The 23,318-nt window shown below is 50.9% G+C and overlaps 1 protein-coding gene across 8 annotated transcripts in view; it reads right to left on the reverse strand.

Moving 5' to 3' along the window:
• EPS15L1 (epidermal growth factor receptor pathway substrate 15 like 1) overlaps window positions 1-23,318 on the reverse strand; it is a 105,850-nt gene that overhangs the window by 76,313 nt on the left and 6,219 nt on the right. For 6 of the 8 annotated variants that reach the window (XM_027548104.1, XM_027548103.1, XM_027548105.1 and 3 more), the window contains exons 1-6: window positions 9,042-9,176; window positions 3,883-3,924; window positions 3,593-3,682; window positions 3,077-3,124; window positions 1,190-1,285; window positions 427-489 (exon numbers count right to left, since the gene is read on the reverse strand). In XM_027548104.1, coding sequence (XP_027403905.1) covers window positions 427-489; window positions 1,190-1,285; window positions 3,077-3,124; window positions 3,593-3,682; window positions 3,883-3,924; window positions 9,042-9,161 — 459 coding nt within the window. In that variant the 5' untranslated portion in view covers window positions 9,162-9,176. Of the gene's footprint in view, window positions 1-426; window positions 490-1,189; window positions 1,286-3,076; window positions 3,125-3,592; window positions 3,683-3,882; window positions 3,925-9,041; window positions 9,177-23,318 lie in introns of those variants that run through there. The other 2 variants (XM_027548102.1, XM_027548106.1) reach the window with 1 other exon arrangement.

A 23,318-nucleotide genomic window follows, 5' to 3' on the forward strand; every position in this document is an offset into this window, starting at 1 on the left:
AAAGAAATGACAGCAACAGAGAGAAAAGAACTGTAAAGCACAAACTGGCTGGAAATAAGGGAGAAAGCTATGAAGACATTTTGGAAGTCTTCAAGCTTCAGAGTTCGCACAATTTCTCCTTCTATCCTGATTAACCTACCGGGCAGCAAAATCACAGAACATGAGCCAGAAACACAAGGTATCCACTGTGAAATTTTCAGAATGCAACATCTGCCTGCCTAAGTAGGCAACAACACCCAATTACAGGAAAAGGTGATGGTTTTTTGCAAAAGACTCTAATTTGGAAAAGTATTTCATCCAAATTCTGTGGCACAGTCACTCTGAAACAAAGTGGATACAATCATCCTATGAAACGTGCTGAACGTCATAAATGACTAAAACAAATGCAAGTGAAAGACAGCTGCGGGGGCCTGGCCGGGCACTTACCCTCACAGCCCAGTGGGCCTCTGCAGAAGGCGCCGTGACCATGAGAGGGCTGCTGCTGTCGTGCTGAGGAGAAAGAGAAAGACTCCACTGTAGCTGGCACCGAATTCTACTACAGGAGCATGTGTTCACTGTAAGGATATCCATTTCACAGTGCTTTCAAAAGGGAGAAAGATCTCAGAAAGTTAAACACAGAATTACCACATCACTCAGCAATTCTCCTCCTAGGTACAGACCCCAAAGAACTGAAAACAGGTATGCAAACAATTCCTTGTACATGAATTATTATGCCCACCAACAGACAAATGGATCAACAAAATGAGGCAGACCACAGAATGCAATCTTAATCGGTCATGAAAAGGCATGAAGTACTGACACATGCTACAAAGTGGATGAACCTTGAAAACATCACGCTGACTGAAAGAAACAAGACGCATGAGTCTATAAAACGCACAGAGATAGAAAGCAGACCAGTGGCTGCCAAGGGCTGGGGGCAGGGTGGGGGGCGGGCAGAATCAAGAATGATTACTTCATGGGTACACGGTTTTCTTTGGGGGACTATGACAATGTTCTAGAACAGACAGAGGTGATGGCTACACAATGCTGTGAATGCACTAAACAGCACCCAATGGTTCATTTTTAAAATCAATTTTAGATTATGTGAATCTCCCTGCAACTAAAAAAAAATTAAAAAGAGAGAGAAAAAACATGGAGAGAGACAGACGAACAGATAAATTAGAGAAGCATGGAGGTCTCTGACACTTACAAATTTAGGCGGTGGCATGTTCAAATTCAGATTGCTCAAGGTAACCTCGTGGCCGCTCTGTGCGCAGGCGACTAGTCTCAGTGCAACATAGAAACCCTGCAAATCCAAGAGAGGGGGATGCGTGAACCCCGCCCAGCTGGCCGCAGTGGTGGAGGAGCTGTCTACAGTCTGGGGCTGTGGGGGACGAGGGGTTTCATTTCGCTTCAGCAGGGGAGCCCACACATGTTCAAGTCTCATAGACTCCAGCAGAACCGGTCTCACCCTGGGAGCACTGTTTAAATGAATGTGCTAAAACAGACTTAGCCCATTGCTTTCTGAACGCTATAAAATTGCAAATAGGTGTATTTTCAGAAACAATGAGCCCTCAACATTTAGGAAATGCTAGCGTGTACAGTTTTAAGTCTAAAGGGTGGTTCAACTATGCACTGACTTTTTAGAAATGGTTTGGAATAGACGCAGCTGTTTGGGACTTGACACTCATGATTCGGTGGGTCCCCTTGGCCTCGCTGAACAGAGTGTCCTGCACTCACCCCCGCTCCTCAGCGGCCAGACGAGAACTTCATCTCCCACACAGGGACAAAGGGCCCGAACTAGGGGCCCTGCCTCCTCCTCACCCTCCTCCGAAGCGAAGACTGGCCAGGCCACAGGCTTAGGGCACTTGTGCAGGATCACCTAGTTCTTCTAAATTGATCAATGGGCCTAAGAACATGGATTCTTTTTAAAGCTGTAAACACAACTATGGTTTTAAAATCTTCTTCATAGAAATGTGAGCACTAGAGCAGCCTTTCTCAGGCTGATGTCTACAGAATGTCCGTGTAGCATGTAGAGAAACGGGGACACCGGTCAAGTTAGAAGAACTGCACTCAGCACAGATAACAGGGTTCTTGGGGCTTCCTTGGTGGTCCAGTGGTTAAGACTCCACACTCCCAGCGCAGGGGGCAGGGGTCTGATCACTGGTCAGGGAACTGTGATCCCACACGCCATGTGCTGCAGCCAAAAAATTTTTAAAAAGAGAAAACAGGGTTCATTCCCACAAAGGTCCTCTGACCCCTTAACACACAAGCGCGCTATGAACCTCAAGCAAGGGAGGAGCAGCGGATGGCACTTACTCCACAGGTCGGATCACGGACAGTGATCCACACCCCTTGGAATAGAGTTTGGGGAAAGACTGAACTAAATTAAAACATGACCAGTTAAAAATCATAAGTACTAGCTTCCCAGGTGGCGCAGTGGTGAAGAATCCAACTGCCAATACACAAAAAGTCTCAAGTACTCTAACATTCCACTTACGGGATATTCTCAAAATGACGGGATTCCATCACAGAAGGAACCAGCGGCTGCCAGGGTTCAGGGTGTGACGCCCAGTGGGCAGCATGAGGAGGGTTCTTCGGGGGCAGTGAGAATGTTCTAATCCTGACAGTGGCAGTGGTTACTTGAATCTATGCAAGTGATACAATTACACAGAATTCTATACACCAGAGACCAAAACCACACCAAAGTGCCTATGAATGTGGTCAGCTCCGGGTTAGGCCTCTGGTCTGGCGTCACGCAGACCTGAGCACAGTGCTTCGGGAGAGCAGGGGAAGGACACACGAGAACAATCTCAACTATTTTCTGCAACTTCCCTGACAGAACATTTGGAAAACATGTGAATCACTTGTAACCACACAAAATATTAAAAAGATTACGCTAACCAGGAAACACGGCTCCAAGAGTTCAAGAGGCCTTTATTTTGAAATGAACCCTCGCCGCTGTAATAGTCTGACGGCCCCACTTATGTCTGGTGACACTTGTCAGTGGCGACAACAAGGGAGGAAGTGCAGAGGTGACCTGGCCTAGGGGCTCTGGCCCAGCCCCTCCACTGACCCGGTGTGTACGTGTATGTACCTGTTTGTCCAAGTACCCTTTACCTTCTGGGTCAGCCAAGTCCCATATCTGTGGAAACACAAAAGGGCTGATGAGTGTGACCGCCGATCATTTCCTCAGCAAACAGGAGCCATCGTCGCCACTCACCTATACATGTGAGCCTTATGTATAGGTCCCAGCAGCCAGACTCAGACGAGGTGAACGGCCTGGACCCCTCCCTCTCCCCTGCACACAGCAGGCAGCAGCACAGTCCAGAGAACTCCCAAGGGTACCAGGCTCCAAGGCCAACATAAGTCCATAGCTAAGACCCCAAGAGGGCTCAGGCCCCTTGTCTGCTGCTACCCAAGCAAAGGGGGGCAGCAACCATTAAAGCATTTGCATCCACCCGTTACAGCCCCGAGAGGTTCGAAGTGGCCAGCCCGCTTCCCAAGAGGAGTACAGACCCCACGAAGAGGGGTCTGCACAAGCCAGTGTTCACCTGCCAGGGGAGCCCTGAGGGTGGTCGCAGAAGAGAAATCGCTATCGTTCATCACCTACCTTCCCAAGGATAATGTCTGAGAGTCCAGACTTCTTTAGAAAAAGTGCAGCTTCACTCGCCCCAACTCGCCCTGTGTATGCTGGGTCTACCTGGAATTGGGGAGCAACACTTGAGATAAGGCTTTGGCAGCCGAGCAGCAGGAAAAGCAACACCCGTGACACTGGCTGCTAGCTGACAGCTGGGAAACAGAAAGGGAGGGAAGGCCTCTCTGGGTTGCAATTCACAGCTGGGGGTTTCCAAGTCATTCCCTCTCCAAGCTCAATCCAGAAAGACACTAGTGAAAACTTACCTGCTTGTAGTAAGACTCATATAATGGATTTCCAGCGGGAATCTGTAAACAAAACCACAGACATTGGTCAAATGTGGACACAAAGCCTCTCTTTAAAAAAAGTGTCATCCCTAAATCTGTCATCACCAAAATACATAAATATTAAAATCAAAATGTAAGCACTTTAAATGTCCTCTCTACATAGACTCCCTGGAGGAGGAAATGGCAACCCACTCCAGTGTTCTTACCTGGGAAATCTCATGGACAGAGGAGCCTGTCAGGCTCCAGTCCATGGGGTTGCAAGGAGTCAGACACGACTGAGCGACTTAACAACAAAAAACACAGACTGCAGTTTATTCTCAGACAGACATCTCACACTTCCTCAGTTTAGAAAAAGGAAATGCTAATGCTCTCAAATAAGTCCTGACTCCAACACAAACCAGGCGGTTGTTCAGGAAGGAGTTGGTTTCGATTCACTGACCGATGGGATTTTGGTGCGTCCAGGAGCTCACGGGGAACAGACACCATTATCCCTTGAGACTGTTCTCTGGCTCCAGAACCGGAACAGGAGTCTCCGCAAGTCACCATGAATCACCAGTCACACCAGCTTCAGACTGGTTTCCCTGCTCCAAGGCTTATCCCCACCCATCTGGTCTTCCTCCAGCCACCCACCCGAAGGACTGGGCAAAAAGGCACTGACCAGCCCCAGGCACCAGGAAAGACGTGGCCAGTGACAGCTCCCACTAGGACAGGCAGGAAGTTCAAAGTCCTCAGCTTGGCACGGAAGACACTCCATGTTCCGGCCATCAGATTTCCTAAGATGCTGCTGTTCAGAGAAGATAACCACCTGATCTACAGTCAAGAGGCTAATTGAGACACGCCTGGATTCAGCTTGGTGGAGGCCAAACCCTCACACATCCAACAGTGTCTGTGGTCTCTTTCCAACCTCAGCCAGTCGCTCCCCCAGTGACGAGATCTGCGGGAGTGTGCCAGCAGGGGCAGGAATTCAGCACCTCTAAGGAGACTCTTGAAAGTCCCTTGGACTGAAAGGAGATCCAACCAGTCCATTCTGAAGGAGATCAGCCCTGGGATTTCTTTGGAAGGAATGATGCTAAAGCTGAAACTCCAGTACTTTGGCCACCTCATGCGAAGAGTTGACTCATTGGAAAAGACTCTGATGCTGGGAGGGATTGGGGGCAGGAGGAAAAGGGGACGACAGAGGATGAGATGGCTGGATGGCATCACTGACTCGATGGACGTGAGTCTGAGTGAACTCTGGGAGTCGGTGATGGACAGGGAGGCCTGGCGTGCTGCGATCCATGGGGTGGCAAAGAGTCGGACACAACTGAGCGACTGAACTGAACTGAACTGAAGGTGCTGGCTGTAAAGGCTCTTACACGTGTTGGTCTTTTATTGTGTGAAAGGAAAAAAGCGGGACACCGCAAAGGTGCTATTGACTTAGGGAGCTGAGAAAAGCGAAGAAAACAACATTATGCTTAATCGTATGGAAGAACAGGTGTATAAACAGCTAAAGAGAAGAACGCCAGGAAAAATGAGTCCCGGATGACAGTGCTCATTTTAAAAGTCTTCAAACACTGTTGTGCAATTTTTCATAATGAATAAAACGGGGGAGGTGGGTTTGTTTCAGCTACAATCACTGACTTGAACCAGCCCAAGGCTTGCATACTACTGTGTAGTAAAGAGTCACCTCAGTTTAAAAATAATGCCCAGGTTACGGTCAGCTTCTCTGGGGGATGGCAACACCTGCAAACACAGGAAGAAGTGAAAGTACAAGAAGAGCAGCAGCAGAGGATGGAAATAGAAGAAAAGGAGCACAGAGGCCTGAACGGAGGCAGAGGAGAGTCAGAACGAAAGAAAGGGGGGAGTCCTGGGAAGGCAGACGGAGAGGGGCAGCGCAATGTGGAAAAGCCAGAAACGGGACTTCCCCGGTGGCCCAGTGGCCAAGACCCCACTTTCCCGATGCAGAAGCCCACAGTTCAGTCCCTGGTCAGGGCACCATTCCCGGCACGCCGTAGCTAAGACTTCCCTCAAGCTGCACCTAAGACCCGCTGCAGCCAAAATGAATACATAAATATTTTTAAAATATACTGCTATGTGATACAGGTATCTTAAAAAAAAAAGGCAAGACAGGAGGGTAAAGACTGATGCTTGAGAAAGAAAAGACGACACCACAGGAAGAAACGAAGAGCTAAGGGGGCTTCCCGGACAGCCCGGCGGTTAGGACTTGGTGCTCTCATTGCCGTGGGCCCAGGGTCGAGCTCTGGTCAGGGAATTCAGATTCGGCAAGCAGTGTGGCACAGCCGGAAAAAAAGCTAAGTGTACAGCAGCTACAGCAACTCCCAGGATGGCAGCTTCCTCCCGCCCTGGGCCCTTGCAGATACCATTCTGGGAGAGGCTGTCCCCCTTAGCTTCTAATGACTTAGACAGTAGTGACCACCATCACACCCTGTTTGATTGCCAGAATTTAAAATTCCACATGAAATCACAGAATTCAACAGCAAAAAAACAAACAACCCACTATGACTTAAAGTCTTCATATGCCTATGAAGAAATAGGCAGAGGATCTGAACAGACACTTTTCCCAAGAAAATATTACAGATGACTAATAGGCATGTGAAAAGACACGCAACATCACTAATCATCAGGGCAAGGCAAATAAAAACTACAGTATCCCACCTCACACTGGGTAGAAAGGCTAGCATCAAAAAGATTAAAAAGTAACAAGCATTGGTGAGGGTGTGGGGAAAAGGGAACCCTTGAACACTGTTGGTGGGTCTAAGTGGCTACGGCTGCTATCAAAGACAATACGGAGAGTTCTCAGAAAATTAAAAACAGAACTACCATGCGATCCAGCAATTTCACTGCTGGGTGCTTATCCAAAGGAAATGAAAACACTAACTCAAAGGAGAACAAACAAACAAACACCTCCATGGCCACAGCGGCACTGTTTACAACAGCCAAGACCTGGGAGCAACCTAAATATTTACTCACTGATGGCTGAATGGATAAAGAAGGCGTGGTGTGTACACACACATTCAGAGGAACACTACTCAGTCCTTAAAGGAGGAGGTCTTGCCATTTGTGACAACGTGGATGAACCCTGAGGGCATTATGCTAAGTGAAATAAGTTAAACAGGGAAAGACAATCTCACTTGTACGTGGATCTGAAAAACAAAAAGCCAAACCCACAGACACAGAGAACAGAAGGGTGGTTGCCAGAGGTGGGAAGGGCGGGGGGGGGGCAAAATGGGTAAAGGTAGAAACTTCTCACATAGAATACGTTAGTTAATAACATTGTGTTGTATACTGAAAGTTACTAAGAGGACATCTTAAAAGTTCTCATCACAAGAAAAGAAACTTTATAACTATGTGTGGTGATGGGTGTTAAGTATTGTGATCATTTCACAACATGAATAACAAATAACAAATCATCACATTGTACAGGTGAGACTAACATAATGTTATATAGGTCAACTGCAATCTCAATTTAAACTAATTAACTAATTAAAGGTCTACATGCTCTCCAAACACATCACCCCGGAGGAATAAGGCCAAGTGAGGAAGCAGAGTCAGGCCGGCTGTTTGTGACCTCTCAGTAAAGGTGATGGTGCTGGGTCCTGATAGTACATCATGTGCTCGTGGCTCACGGGAGCAGAATGCAAGACCCTAGGGACCCCCCCCCCCGCAACCTGGAAAAAGGTCCCCTTGCTGCCAGCAATCGGAGAGGCATGGCTCTGAAATGAATTTCCAGTGGTATTTTTTTAAGATCTCATGGTAGGCAGGAGAGAGGTTTCTAAGCTACTGTGATTCCAATGAAAAACAGAGTTATGGTATTTGGAGCACCAAGGGTTAATAACTGTCTCAAACTTCCCAAATGCTTCCGAATCAGATCCACGATCAGGAGAAACAAGACCCCAAATAGTCCAGAAAAGGCCCTGAAGCCCCAGGCCCCGAGGCCTGGACTGTCAGTGCTAAGGACTCCGCTCATAGGCAATCTGTACTCAGAAGTCGATCCCAAATGACCTACAACTAATGGAAAACCACAGAGTATGCCTCACTCATTCCTCACTAAATACAGGGATCTGTCTGGGTAACCTGGAACAATGACGGCAGTTAAGAGGTTCTGATTTAATTACACACGTCAGCCACTACATATGCAGAAGGGGGCGGGAAAGGGGAAACATCGGCAGATCTAACTGGCACTTCCTCTTACCACACAACTTCCCCCCAGGAACAGTGGAGTCATGCCTGCCAGCTGCCCGATACATGACTGCAACAGAACTGACGACAAACGCCGCGAAGCCTCGAGCCCCTGGACGCCAGGCAGACACTGTGGACACCAACAGCTCGCTGCGGGCAGCCACGCTGCAGGACAGAGCCCCTGAGTGCTGAGAGTGGGCGCCAGAGCCGCCCACCTCTGCCCAACCCCGAGTGAGGCCAGGGCAAAGGTAGAAAGGGAACAGGCCAGGGGACAAGGCCTTCAGTGTTCAGAGGCTGCGGACAGCTCAGAGATGGCTTCAAGAACAGAAGTCAGACAGAGTCTGTGCAGCAGGGCATTCTCCTCCACCAGCCCAGGGTGCTAAGAGGCCATCTTTGACTCTGAATTAGTCACTGACATTCAGTATAACTTTCACTTTGGGGACTTTCCTGTCGGTCCAGTGGCGAAGACTCTGTGCTCCCAATGCAGGGGTCCTGGGTTCAAACCCTGGTCAGGGAACTAGATCCCACATGCCACAACTAAGACTTGGCACACCCAAATAAATACAAACCTGTGAATCTGATCTTTCAGCTGGTCTCCTAAAATACTAAGAAAAGTTCCCAGGGCCTCTTCACTGTCTCCTCCAGCCCAGAAGTGAAAGTTGGTCAGTCGTGTCTGACTCTTTGCAACCATGGACTATACAGTCTATGGAATTCTCCAGGCCAGAATACTGGAGTGGGTAGACTTTCCCTTCTCCAGGGGATCTTCCCAACCCAGGGATCGAACCCAGGTCTCCCGCATTGCAGGTGGATTCTTTAACAGCTGAGCCACAGGGAAGCCCAAGAGGCACTGTACAAATGGGGAGACAGGCAGGGGAACACAGCAGGGAACAAGCTCACATCCTTCTACTCGGAGGCCTTTAAAACTCCACAGTTCATGCAAGTGTGTGTAATTTTAACACCTGGGGAAAAGCAGCTTCAGATGAGGAACACGGCAGTACTGCTTTGGAGGGGAAGCCCTGAGGACTGGGCTTCCTAATCCTCTCAGGACTGAGTCCATCAGCTCCGATTCCTGCTTTCATACAGGGCAGGAGCTCTTCTGCAAAACAAAATCATGATCGCTCGCCTTGCTTGCTTCAAAACATTTGTTACGTAAACCCATTTTCAGTTTTAAACTTTTAGAAAAAAGTATTTATAATCCTTGATCTGATAAACAGTCCATCACACTTACTGAATGCTCACTGTTTTCTATCCAGTATCTCATTTAATTGTTTCCAACAATGCTACAGGGCAGATACTACTGTTTGCCCCCATATACGGGTGAAGGGACCGAAGTTACCTTGCCCGGGATCACACAGCCCAGGAGTGATGGAGCCAGAGGAGTCCCAGGCCCTGGGACACAAACCCACTCTGCACTCTGCAAAAGCAGCCAGGGCATGACAGAGCTGGACACAGGCCTGCACAGCCTCCTGTGCACGCTCGCCCGAGAAGACGCAAACACGTGACTGTGTCGTGGTAGGCTGCAGTCAACGGACGTGGTCAAAGTGCACCACTTGACTTCAGCACAAGAACTGACTTAAAAACCAGGGCAGCCTGCCATTTCCTCAGGAACACTGAGACTCCGTAATGGCCATATTTTTCAAAGCTATTGCTAAGTTCTGCAGGAAGTTAGGCGCATACCACCAGAAGACATCCCTGTGTGAGTGCCTACTTGGAAAACCAGATGCTGAGACCAAAACAGGGCTAGAGAAGTGCTCACTTGATAATCCCTGCATTTCGCCTTCCTCTTAAGTTCCCCCGGCAGTGTGCACAACCATCCCCCTGGCAGTGTCCACAACCATCAGCCCGGCAGTGTGCACAACCATCACCCCACCCCGGCTATGTGCACAACCATCACCCCGGCTGTGTGCACAACCATCACCCCACCCCAACTGTGTGCACAACCGTCACCCCACCCCAGCTGTGTGCACAACCGTCACCCCACCCCGGCGGTGTGCACAACCATCCCCCTGGCTGTGTGTACAGCCCTCCAGGCAGGCCAGCCCACACTCTGCAGGCAAGGAAACCAGGATATAACTCAGTAGCTCTCACAGAGCTTCAGCAAACACTGGGGCATCCTGAACCTCCCTGAAACTGACAGCTCCCTCCATCTGCTGGATCCGAGGCCTCTAAGCCAGAGCTAAGGTGAACACTGCAGGAAGAACTGAGACAGGAGAAAGAGCCTTCATAAATTTTGAGGAAAGAGATATCCCAATTTTAAAAAACTAGCCAAGGATAAGAAAAAGGTGATTCTGAAAGAAGGGATGCAGCAAAGTTAGGGGAGATGTTCAGTTGAGAGACTGCAAAATGGAAGGAAATGCCAGTATTTGCTCTCAGGCTGGCAAAGGTGCAAACACGACCTGGGCCCTGCCAGTGGGAAGATTCAGTGGCTGGAGGGGTTTTCTGAGGCCAGCGCAACATGCGGTACACGTGCATGCCCCCACACGCAGGTCTAACATGATTCCAAGTCTTCATTGATACAGATGTGATTACTCTAAAATTTATACAGAAAGGCAAAGGAACTAAGCTAGAACAATGTTGCAAAGGAATAGAGTGGGAGGACTCTGTCCACCGGATTCCAAGGCTTGCTACAAAGCTCCAGTAATCCAGACAGCGTGGCACTGATGGTGTTAAAGACACACAAAACCGTGGAACACAACAGCGAGCCCAGAAGCAGACCCACGTAGATATGCCCAAGTGACTTCTGACAAAGGTGCCAAAGCCAGCTAGGAGGAAAGAGGCCCATGTCCACAAGGGTGCTGGAGCGACTGGCCATCCTCCAGAGAAGAAAAGGAGCCTGGAGACATTAAGTCTCCCACTTTCTACAAAATGAATTCCAAAGGGATCACAAGCTTAAATGTAAAGCCAGAAAACTTTCAGAAAACAACAAAGGAGAAAATATTCAGGACTGGGGGCTGGGGAGAGAGTTCAGATGTGCCACCAAAAGGCTGATTCAAAAGAAAAAAAAAAGGAAATCGATAAACTGGACCTCAGTTTATCGATTTAAATTTCAAATGTTTGATCTATGAAAGACTCTGATAAGTGGATGCAAAGACAAGCCACAGACTAGAAGGAAATACTGCTGACCCTTGAACACTGACTGTGGAGGTTAGGGCACCCACCCTCTGCAGCTGAAAATCCAAGTGTAACTTACAGTCAGCCCTCTATACACAGCTCCTCTGTTTCACATCTGTGGAGTCAACCAAACTCGGATCAAGTAGTGCTTGACTGTAGCACACACTTACTTAAAAAAAAAAAAAAAAAAAACTTTTAAAAAATAAAGAAAAAGAGGCCACTCCTTCAGGGCTGGCCTGCTCAAGAAAGTAAAAAGAAAAGAAAAAATTCACATATAAGTGGACCTGCACAGTTCAAACCTGTGTTGTTCAAGGGTAACTATTTGCAAATCACATATCCAACAAAGGACTGGTACCCAGAATACATAAAGTAAAAGTGAAAGTAAGTCGCTCAGTCGTGTCCGACTTTGCGACCCCGTGGACTGCAGCCTGCCACGTTCCTCTGTCCGTGGAATTCTGCAGGCAAGAATACTGGAGTGGGTAGCCATGCCCTTCTCCAGGGGATCTTCCCGACCCAGGGATCAAACATGGGTGCCCCACATTGCAGGCAGATTCTTTACCATCTGGGTCACCACAGAAGCCAGGAAGGAATACATAAAGAACTCTCAAAACTCAACAACACAAAAAGGAACCAATTCAATGAGAACATGAGCAAAGACATGAAGGGACATTTCACTAACGGGATGTACAGATGGCAAATACGGACATGAAAAGATGGTCAGTACACCTTCAGCGGCCAAGTGCAAATTAAAAACCGCAGTGACAGGGAGCCGTATTCAATATACTGTGAGAATCCTAGACTGGAAAAGAATCTGAGAAGTTAGATTTATAACTGAACCACTTTTCTGTGTATCTGAAACTAACCCAATATTGCAAATCAACCATACTTCAAGTAAAAAAAAAAAAATTCTCTTGAAAAACCACAGTATGAGGCCACCACACAGCTACCAAAACGACTAAAACAGCAAACAGTGACGCTGGTGAGCATGCAGAGAAACTAGGTCACTTCTACATTGCTGGTGGGAATGTAAAAAAGTGAAATTACACTGGAAAACAGCCTGGCATGCAGTTTCTTAAAAAAAAAAAAACTAGACGTGCAACTGTCACAGACCAGCAACTATCCTAGGCATTCAGAGACACGAAGATTTAAATTCACAGAATATCCTGGACTCAAAGCTGAGTGCAGCTTTATTACTAACAGTCTCGCAACACTGAAAACACGCCAGACCTCCTTCAGTGGGTTTTTGCTCTAATGGACCATGGTCCCACAGCACCGTGGAATACTACCTGGCAATGAAAAGGAATCCACTCCGGACAGACACAACAACCCAGCAGGATCTCCAGAGCACTACTGTAGTGGTGGCTGTTTAGTTGCTCAGTCCTGTTCGACTCTTTGCGACCCCATGGACTGCAGCCCACCAGGCTCCTCTGTCCATTCCCAGGCAAGAACACTGGAGTGGGGTGCCATCTCCTTCTCCAGGGGATCTTCCTGACCCAGGGATCAAACCCACGTCTCCTGCATTGGCAGGTGGATTCTCTACCACCGAGCCCCCAGGGAAGCCCCCGGAGCACTATACTGATGGAAAAGGCCAGTCTCCAAAGGCTTCATACTGTATGAGTCCACTGCACATAATCAAGTGCTAAGATTACAGAAAGGAACAGATCGGTAGTTGCCAAGGGTTAAGGAAGGAACGGGTAGGAGGGAAGAGGGTGTGGCAGTAAAGGGGCAACCAGAGAGATCCCTGTGGGGATGGAGCTGTTCTGCATCTAACTGTGGAGCACATGACTTTCTGGTCAGGATGCTGTCCTGCACGCGCGCTCAGTCGCTCAGTCGTGTCCAACTCTGTGCAACCCTACAGACTGTAGCCCACTGGGCTCCTCTGTCCGTGGGTATTCTCCAGGCAGGAACGCTGGAGTGGACTGCCACCAAACTTAAAAAATTTTAAAAAGAGACTCAGGAGATTTCACAACCAAATGCAAGATGATATTTTTAGATAATTAGGGAAATTTGAATTATGGACTGGTATCAGATACTACTAAGCAATCCTTATTGTTTTCTGTCGTGGTAGGGCACGGCAGGGATGTAAAAGAAAACAGTCTCAACTACTACAGGTGCATATTGAAATATGATTTTTTTAATTTTTTTTTTTTTTGCTGCTCTGAGGCCTTCAAAGCCACATGCAAACTTCTTAGTTGCAGTATGTGTGATTTAGTTCCCTGACCTGAGACCATTCCAGGCGCCCTGAATTGGGAGTGCAGAGTCTTAGCCATTGGACCATCAGGGAAGTCTAGAAATATGGTTTCTAAGGTGAAAACAAACTTGGGTAAAGATATTTGCAAAATGTTGGCCTCTGTTGTGAACTGGTGGTGAGTACATGAGAGTTCATTAAATTCTTCCCTGGGCTTTTAGTGTGTTTAAAGTTTTCATATAACTAAAGACCAACATTTGATGTGTTTCTGCTCTGGCAAGGATTTTCATGGTACAAGCTGCTTCAGGTTCAAGTGTGATAAATGAAGAACAGCTTCACCACTGGCAGGATCGTGCTTTTGCCAAATAATAAAATCCAGAATTTCTTTAACACAAAACCCCAGGGATTCAGTGATGATCAGATATGCCAGAAGGCAGAAGGGCAAGAAGGTTGGATCCGTGTGCCCTTCTTGCGGGCAGGGACTGCAGCCGACAGCGAAGGCCTAAAGCAGTAAGTAACCGGTTAAGCCGATAAATGAATCACCGTGTATCCTGGGACAGAATACCATCCAACAGTAAAAACGGCCCAGGCAGAACATCTATGACGCCTGCTTAAGTGAAAAGGGCCCAGAGCAGAAGGCCGGTGATGACCCAGCTGGCGAGCACACAGCAGCCACGTGCACGGGATCTGCACCTGGTGGGACGGACACACACGTGTGCAATGATCCTTCCCCGTGAACGGGGGCCTCCCCTGGCTTTCTGAGTTCTCCAGTTAACACACACTGCTTTTAGGACAGAAAAGGGAAAAGGAGACGTGGAAGGTGAGGGATCTGAAGGAAGACACATGATTCTCCCTGGAGACCCAAATGACACCACGATGAAGGACCACGAAAGGGCACGCCCGCCATGTGGCACAGAAGGCAGGGCCTCCCTGCGACCCATGCAGACCTCGGGGGAGTTACATTTATAGTCCCGGCCTGCAAGGAGACCCCCCAGGTGGCACAGAGGTAAAACCTCCGCCTCAATGCAGGAGAGGCAGGAAATTCAGGTTCGATCCCTGGGTGAGGAAGATCCCCTGGAGAAGGAAATGACAACCCACTCCAGTATTCTTGCCTGGACAATTCCATGAATAGAAGAGCCTGGCGGGCTGCGGTCCATGGGGTTGCAAAAAGTCGGACAAGAATGAGCAACTGAGCACATACACACAAGGAGAACCATGGAGCAGGAGCGTTCAGAACGATCAGACACACCGCAGAGCCTCAGGGTGAACAAGGCAGGCAGGGGGAGTTCAGGGCGAGAAGCCATCTGGAGGAACACAGAATCAAGGTGTGACAGCTTCCACGCTCCTGGGAGACCAGAGCTCTCCGCCCCATCTACCAGAAATGGAAGGGAGAGAGGAACAAAGTCACTGGAGGCCACCTTCTGGCTCCAACACACTGATCCATGTGGGATGCAGGACCTACGCGGAGCCCCGACCTTCCCCAAGAAAGCCTCTGCCCACACCTCTCGGCAGGTCTTCCCATCCCCAGGGGAAGCAGAACCACACAGAGGTCAAGGGTGCCACCACACACACGTAGACTCAAGGCCAACCCCACCACTGGGACGCCGTGCCACCCTGGGTGAGAGGGTAACAGGCAGGAAGGCCGGGGGTCTCCAAGTGGAGGAAATAGGCTGCAAGTGTCAGACATTTTTCTCTCTCTTAAGCGGCAGGAGGAAACAAACTAGCGATATTTTTCCTTCTCTATACAAATTTAAAAGGAGGTTTCTCTTAAAATACTGTGTTGCCATAATGACACCTGGTTTCACCTGAAGTTAACTATTCTCAAACCTTGAGATAACCAGTGCATTTTTCTTATGGAAATGTTTGTCTTAAGCTATGTTAATGTGCTATGCATTTACCCCAGACTCTGTCTTCAAGTCGGTTCCACCTAATGGCTCAGAACCTACTTGACAAACCAGTATGTTATACTCAGATATTGTTGCCCTAATCTATGTAAACGAAACTATTTGCATGGTGATCTGCCCTTCTACAAGATTCAAGTTAATCATTTTATGGCCCGGGATGAACCTTTTGGTGCCAAGATTATCCCAAAATGCATCTTATGGGTGAGGGGCCTGGTGCCATTCTGAGTTTTAAGACATTCCTTTCTCTCATTAACAGACTGCTAGTGACTATATAACATCCAACTCAAGACTAGCAGGGGGTACTCTTTCTGCTCCCTTCTGATGCCTATGTCAGAAGCTTTCTCTCTCTCCTTTATACTTTAATAAAACTTTATCACACAAAAGTTCTGAGCGATCAAGCCTCGTCTCTGGCCCCGGATTGAATTCTTCTCCTCCGGAGGCCAAGAATCCCGGCGTCTTTGTGTCGTTCAGCAACAACCTTTCATAGGGAGGCTGAGCAGCCTTTCTGTGCCTTGATTTCTTCATTTGGAAAAAGGACAAGGCCTCCCGCCGCTGGCCGCTGACATGCGGTGAGCTCTCGACAAACACTGGCTTGTCAAGTCCCATCCTCTCACACCTCACTCTCCTTCACCAGCTCCTTTATGCCCAGAAATGCCCACCCTTCATGACTGCATCTCAAACTACCAAGCTCCTCCTGTCCTTCACAGACAGTGGCACGCCCTTGGATTTGCCAGTTTTCTGCTCTTGAACTTACGAATTCATTCATTCACTTATTGAACACGTACATGTTGGGCTTCCCTGGTGGCTCAGTGGTAAAGAATCCACCTGCCAATGCAAGGGACACAGGTTCGTATCTTGAGCTCTGAGGCTCAAGCAAGGGGAGAGGCAGGCGAAGTGAGCCCAGGACTCCAGCGCAGAAGCCTCAGATGTCACAACGGGAGGCACGTCCTGGGCCTGCAGAGTCAGGGGGCAGATCAGGGACGGGCAAGGCTGGCCCTGCAGCGAGTCCCCCAGCAGGGACTCGGGGTCACTCAGTGCAGTTTCAGCGAAACAGGCACAGCGAGACGACAGGTCTGCCCACCTCTCATTGGGAGGTCAGAATATCATCCCATCTTCCTGAAGGCAAGCTGAGCAGATGCACTCGTGAGGAGGAAAACCAAGTATACCCTCGGCTACTGGGAGCCGGTGACAGCAGGGAGTGGAGGAAGCTGGGGAGACACTGCCCATCCTCCAGGACACACATGAACGCAGCCACCCATGGTGCAGCAACTCACAGAACAGGGGCTGCCCACCCTGAACACGTCTCTCTGGAGGTCTCCACGGGGCATGGAGGTGGTAATCCCTTCTCCACTCCGCAGTACCCACGGACTGCCCGCCTGGTTCTGGGCGCTGGCCTCAGTAGGGGTGCAACAGTGAATATGGGGTCCCCCCTCAGCCTCCTGGAGCTCCTGCTCTGGAGAAGGCATTAGACATGACAGTGAAACCAGCAGGGCACAAGTGCTGAGAGGAAAAGGCAGGATGGGGAGCGACGCAGGGGCCCACAGACACAGGCCGCAGGGAGAGGAGCCGGCAGCCACCGTGGCCGAGTCTGCCGGAGGGGATAACAGACGCTGGGCACCCGCGCTGAAGCTCTGGGGAGGACGGGCCCCGACTGAGCCAGAAGGAGACGCCCCTGGCAAGAAAACACCCAGGGGGTGGGGTCCTGGGGGGACTGCCAGGCACAGGGGAAGGGGTACGGGGCTGAGTGCGGCCACACGGTGGAGCAGGTGGGCTGGACAGGAAAGGGACCTTGCCCAGGCCGCCCAGAGGGAGCAGGGAGCAGCTTCCAGCCCCAAACTCCTGCTTAAGATCAACGCAGCCCTGGCCTCCCTGTATCCCTGTGTGTGTTAGTCGCTCAGTCGTGGCTGACTCTTTGTGACCCACAGACTGTAGCCCGCCAGGCTCCTCTGCCCATGGAATTCTCCAGGCAAGAATACTAGAGCGGGTTGCCATGCCCTTCTCCAGGGGGTCTTCCGCACCCAGGGATCGAACCCGGGTCTCCTGAACTGCAGGCAGATTCTTTAGCCTCTGGGCTACCAGGGAAGCTCATAGCCCTCCTAGACATGGCTCCTCCAGGCGTCTCAGAGAACAGCCCCTCCCCCACCATGTCCATTCTCTCTTCCCTTCCTCCATCTGAGGGACCAGGCCCTGCAGAGACTCACAGGAGTGACACCTTAGCAGTCAGTGCCCCCTACACACAGCAGGGCACTGACTGCCCTCCTGGAAGGTGCCCACTCCTCACAGTGGCCCCAATGCCCCCCAGGCGTGCCCTGCTGTTCTCAGTTGTGTCCAACTCCGTGTGACTCCACATACTGCGGTCAGCAGGGTCCTCAGTCCACGGGATTCTCCAGGCAAGAGTACTGCAGCGGGCTGCCGTTTCCTTCTCCAGGGGATCTTCCCGACCCAGGGATCAAACCCGAGTCTCCTACGTCTCCTGCATTACAGACGGATTCTTTACCATTGAGCCACAAGGGAAGGCCCAAGCGTGCCCTGCTGCTGCTGCTGCTAAGTCGCTTCAGTCGTGTCCGACTCTGCGACCCCAGAGACGGCAGGCCACCAGGCTCCCCCGTCCCTGGGATTCTCCAGGCAAGAACACTGGAGTGGGTTGCCATTTCCTTCTCCAATGCATGACAGTGAAAAGTGAAAGTGAAGTCGCTCAGTCGTGTCTGACTCTTAGCGACCCCATGGACTGCAGCCTACCAGACTCCTCCATCCATGGGATTTTCCAGGCAAGAGTACTGGAGTGGGGTGCCACTGCCTTCTCTAAAGCGTGCCCTGAGCCTTCCCCAAATCCCTTTCTATGTTGGCCACCCCGGGGTCCCAACATCCCTGCCATCTTCTGACCCCTGGCACAACAGGACACCAGGACCAGGCCAGCAGCTCTCCCTGCCGCCTCCCTGCTCCCCTCTGCAGGTGGCGCCGTCAGGCCTCCCAGCGCCTACTGCTCTGTAGAGCCCAGGGGCTCTCGAAGTTCCCAGCACCAAGCCAGGCTCCCCAGTTTCACAGTGAGTGAAAAGACAGTCCCTGCCACCACAGAGCAGAGCATCACGTCTGGTCAGAGACCAAACCACAAAGGCACGGGCAGGGACAGCACAGGAATGAAGCCTCGTCCTGAAGGAGGGAAGGGTCAGGCAGACAGAGCAGCGACGGCGGCCTTCCAACCCACGCCGGGCTCCGCACACACCTTGGCCTCTCAGCTGGCTCCAGCGCTCGCCCGCTCCCCTCTCCATCCCACTTGGCACAGGGTCACAACTCCGCTCAGAAAGACCCTCGGTGGTTGCTGAAGGAGTCTGGAGTTCCACTGGGTTGTGCCCGCTACGTGCTCCACAGCCACCTTCTGACCCTGATGGCCCAACTTCCCCCCAAACTCACCCATACACACACACACATTCACTGGCTCACAGACACACACCACCATCAAACCCTGCCTGCCCTCCCTCCCGGCCTGGCGGATGCTCCACTCTGCATGCTGTGCACCGCTCACCCTGTCTGAGCACAGACTACCCCTAGCGGGGCGTGTGGCTGTGTGTGTCTGCCTGCTGAAAGCCAATTACCTTCCAGCCCCCACACCAAATCTCCGGCTGTAAGAAGTAGTCGGAATTCCCCACTGAAATAAGTCCCTCTCCCATGCTTCTGTAGCCCCAAATTTATAAAAGAGACACTTCTTCAAGGTTAATTTATGTTAAGACTACTGTACTGCCTGGGCCCCTTCCCTGCATTTCCCTTCTTGGGGGATGGAGTTTCACACTCGCATGTTGTGAGCTCCACCCACAACACTGGGTCAGGAAAAAGCTGTTCGTGGGATGGGTAAGATTGAGATGGCGCCTTGGAAGGGAGGGGGTGAGATGGGTGGAAGGTGGTCAGCCCTCGGGTAGACAAGGCAAAGTGAAGGGGCCTCAGTTTCCCTATCTGTAAGATGTCTGCTCCTATATCAAGTGAGAAAATGTAGATAATGCACACTCGGCAAAGAGAAGCACTTATGAGATCTATTATTATGGTGGCCTTTATTATTGTCACTGAGACGGAAGACCAGGTTTTATCTACGAAGAACTGTTGGGAGAGAAGTCAGACAAAGCTGTTAGGACGTGTACAGCGACATCAAACCATGTCGCAGCTGGCCGTGCCAAACGATCAGCTGGCCGTGCCAAACGATCTTTTCAGCAAACAGTAAAATATTTCACCAAGTGCTGGCCACACGATGGTACATATCGCCCTCGTTTTCTCCCTCAACTCGTTGGCTGAACTGCTCTCAACGCCAGGACTGAACAGCCTTTCAGTTCTCTTAGTTTCTGTGGTTTGTTTTTATTTAACATATAATTTCACACACAGTAGGCTAAAGAAAGAAAGAAAGTTGCTCAGTCGTGTCTGACTCTGTGACCCCGTGGACTGTAGCCCACCAGGCTCCTCTGTCCACGGAATTCTCCAGGCAAGAACACTGGAGTGGGTTGCCATGCCCTTTTCCAGGGGATCTTCCCAACCCAGGGAATGAACCCAGGTCTCCTGCATTGCAGGCACATTCTTTATTTGAACCACCAGGGAAGCCCACAGTAGGCTAAATACATACAAATAAAAACCCACTTACAGGATTCTGACTGAAAGAGTATTTTCTAGTGGCAACAAGGCAACAGAAAAAAAATCAAAAAGTAGAAAGCCAACACTAAAACCTTGGTCTGGAAGAAGCTGCTGATTCCACGGCCTGATGTGTGAGCAACAGAGTAGCCCACAGGCTTGCCCACCTCACTCAGCATCGTGGGTGTCAGCTCACCCCCTTGGGAACCCCCCTTCTGCATAGGGAGTGCTCAAAATGGGGAGTATTCCCTGGTGGTCCGATGGCTAGGATTCCACACTCCCAGTGCAGGGGGCCTGGGTTTGATCCCTGGTCAGGGAACTAGATCCCATGTGCTGCAGCTACAGATCCTGCAACTAAGATTCAGCACAGCCAAGTAAATATTTTTCCAAGTTCAAAATGGGCATAGGAGTGCGCTGAGGGCACAGAAGCCGTTCTAACCCTTATCAAAGAAAACATCCAAAGGGAGAAACATTTGCAATCACACACACCGGAGTCAATCAGGTTCTGGGACCTCCAACATGGCCATCCCTCAGGTGTGGGGCGATTTAGAGGCTGGTCCCAGCCCCAAAATTTCAGAGTCCTAATGGTTAAACTGTCTCCAAAAGAGGGCCTAATTGTCAAGTTGTATTCTTGTTCAATCTCTCCTCTTTAAAAACAGCCTGAAAGAACACAGTTTTCTGTTTCCACTGGAAATGTAACACTGAAAAGCCCGCCCTCGGACTTCCCTGCTGGTCCAGCGGCTAAGACCGCGCCCCCCACACAGAGGGCCAGGGCTCAGTCCCTGAACTAGATCCCACCTGCCGCAACTGGGAGTTCACACGCCACAACTAAAAACACTGCATGCTGTAACTAAGACCCGGCTCAGGCAAATAAATAAATAAATATTAAATGTAATAAACCAATGAGCATAAGGATGATGGTAATGACACCTCCCTGACAAGGAATCAGTGGTGAATGCGCACAAAGCGGGTGTCCAACAATACTCCCTCACTACCACGCAAGGCCTGTGCCCCAATCTCTCCCCAGCACCGCTCTGGGGGACGCCGGGTGACCAGAGTCCAGGAACTGGGGCTCTGACTGGACGGAAGGGGTGGGAGAAGGGAGAGGCTGGTCCCTCTTCCTCCTCTCCTCACTTCCAGCCCAGTGGAGGCCATTCACTCCACCTCTGCAGGCTGCCGCCTGACCTCCTCGAGACCTCTGATCATCTGGGAGCCCGGCCCCAGCTCAGCTGTCTGAAGGGCAGGCGCTTGGCTTTATTCTTGGGCCTGAGCCAGCACACTTAAGTGCTCGGTAAACATCATGGGGGTGTCCCCAGGGGACGGGCTGCGCCTCTGTGTGGGGTCTGCCCTGGCCTGGAAAACTGCTGCAAAGGTGATGACAGTCTGGTCTCAGCGGAGGCAGCCGCCACCTGGCGCCACCCCCTGGCCCCCAGGAAGGCCCGTCTGGTCCTGCGCCTGCCCACACCACACCTGCTTCCCACCCCCGCCCCCCTGGAGGACCCCATCCGAGGAGCCAATCCACACACTCCTTTCATCCCCAGCCCTTCTGCCCTTCTGGCACCCTCTGGCCAGGGTGCTCTTCGTCACTGCAGGTCCCACTACAGCAAATGTCTCCGAGCTAGCACCAACTCCGGCCCTTCCCTGGAGAAGCAATCAATCTACGTGTGTTGCTTCACTCCTCAAGAACTGCCAGAGAGCCTGTCTCTCATAAAGTGGACTTGCCCAACCAGTCACCCTTTACCTCAACAGATGATTAGCAGCACCTAAGGCTGATGTTCAGTCACTAAGTCATACCCGATTCATGCAACCCCATGGACTGGAGCCCGCCAGGCGCCCCTGTCCATGGGATTCCCAGGCAAGAATACCACAGTGGGCTGCCATTTCCTTCTCCAGGTCATCTTCCTGACCCAGGGATCAAACCCATGTCTCCCGTATTGTAGGCAGATTCTTTACCACTGAGCCATCAGGGAAGCACACCCAAAGATAAAACCAGAACAGTCCCTGCCTTCATAGACACAGTCCACACGGTGGGGAGAAACACCATCAATCGAAGACTCCCACCAGCACAAAATTACAAACTGGTATGTAGAAAAGCACAAGGTCTCCCCCAAGGCAGTAACAGAAAAGCTGGGCCAGTCTGTCAGGGTAGCAATGTGCTAGCTGAGATATGAAGAGCAGCCGGGATTAACCAGAGATGAAAAGGGAAAAGGACACTCCAGAGAGGCCCTAAAGAGCATGTGCAAAGGCCCTGAGGCAGGAGAGAATGTGCAAGCTACCGAAAGCAGGGCCTAGAGCGACAAGTCTGGGAGGTGCAGGCTACAGGGTGTCAAGTGCGGGGCAGGGCAGGGGCCCGATAAGCCCACAGACAGCGGAGGCCAGGCACACCATCGGCTTCTTTCAGCCAGTGTGCACAAAAGGAGAACCGCCTCTGTGTCGGCCGGGCCAGAACCCAGCCAGTAAATCATTTCTACGATCAAACACTGCAGGAATCCCGCCCAGCAGGCAGAGCGGGTGGCAACCCAAGGAGACGGCTGTTTGCGGTCATCTGTACCCTCTACTTCCCCGATTAGCAAGTGGCAGTAAGAACTGGGGCGGCCGTGGCGGGCGTGCGCGCAGGAGCAGCCATGGGGCCCGTGAGCCAGCACATCTCCCTTCCTCCCCCGCGTCTGCGTCAGCCCCTCTCTGGGCAAGCGGACACCGGTCAGGCACTTTTGTCTCAGGCTGATTTGTAGGCCAGGCACAGACTCCTGTGTCCCGTTTTACCAAGCCACCTTCTTCCTTCCAACCCTAAGTCACCCTAGTTAAAAGCAGGACATGTACTCCAAAATCCCAGCCATGACGGCCCTTTGAGCTGGAGCTCCAGTTTCTCGGCTTCCCCTCATCCTGTCCTGTCAGAAAGGCTGTGCCAATCTCCCCTCCCAGGATCCCCCCTGCCCTGTCCACGCAGCTGTCTCCAACACACCCAAGCAAGTCAGCCGCCCCTCCTCCAGCTTGGACCTGAGCCGCCCTGGCCCGAGCAGAGTCCGAGCTCCCTCTGGGCTGGGCGAGGCCCGCTCATTCCTCTGTCAGCCTCTGGAAGCACTGAGGAGCCACGCCAGCAGGGAAACTTGCTGACCCCTCACAAAGATAATGAGGAGGTTTTTCCATCCCCCCTCCCCCTCCCCCTTCCACTGAGACAAGATTAAAACAATAAAATTAAAATGTAGGGCTTCCCTGGAGGCTCAGTGATAAAGCATCTCCTGCCAAGGCAGGAGACACAGGTTCGATCCTTGATCGAGGAAGATTCCACGTGCTATGGAGCAAGTAAGCCTGGGAGCCACAACTACTGAATCCATGTACCGCAACTACTGAAGTCCACACCCTAAAGTCCGTGCTGCACAGTAAGACCAGCCTCCACTTTCTGCAACCAGAGAAAAGCCCGGCAG

Source organism: Bos indicus x Bos taurus, chromosome 7, assembly GCF_003369695.1.
Source record: "Bos indicus x Bos taurus breed Angus x Brahman F1 hybrid chromosome 7, Bos_hybrid_MaternalHap_v2.0, whole genome shotgun sequence".
In the NCBI taxonomy this organism is placed as follows: domain Eukaryota; kingdom Metazoa; phylum Chordata; class Mammalia; order Artiodactyla; family Bovidae; genus Bos; species Bos indicus x Bos taurus.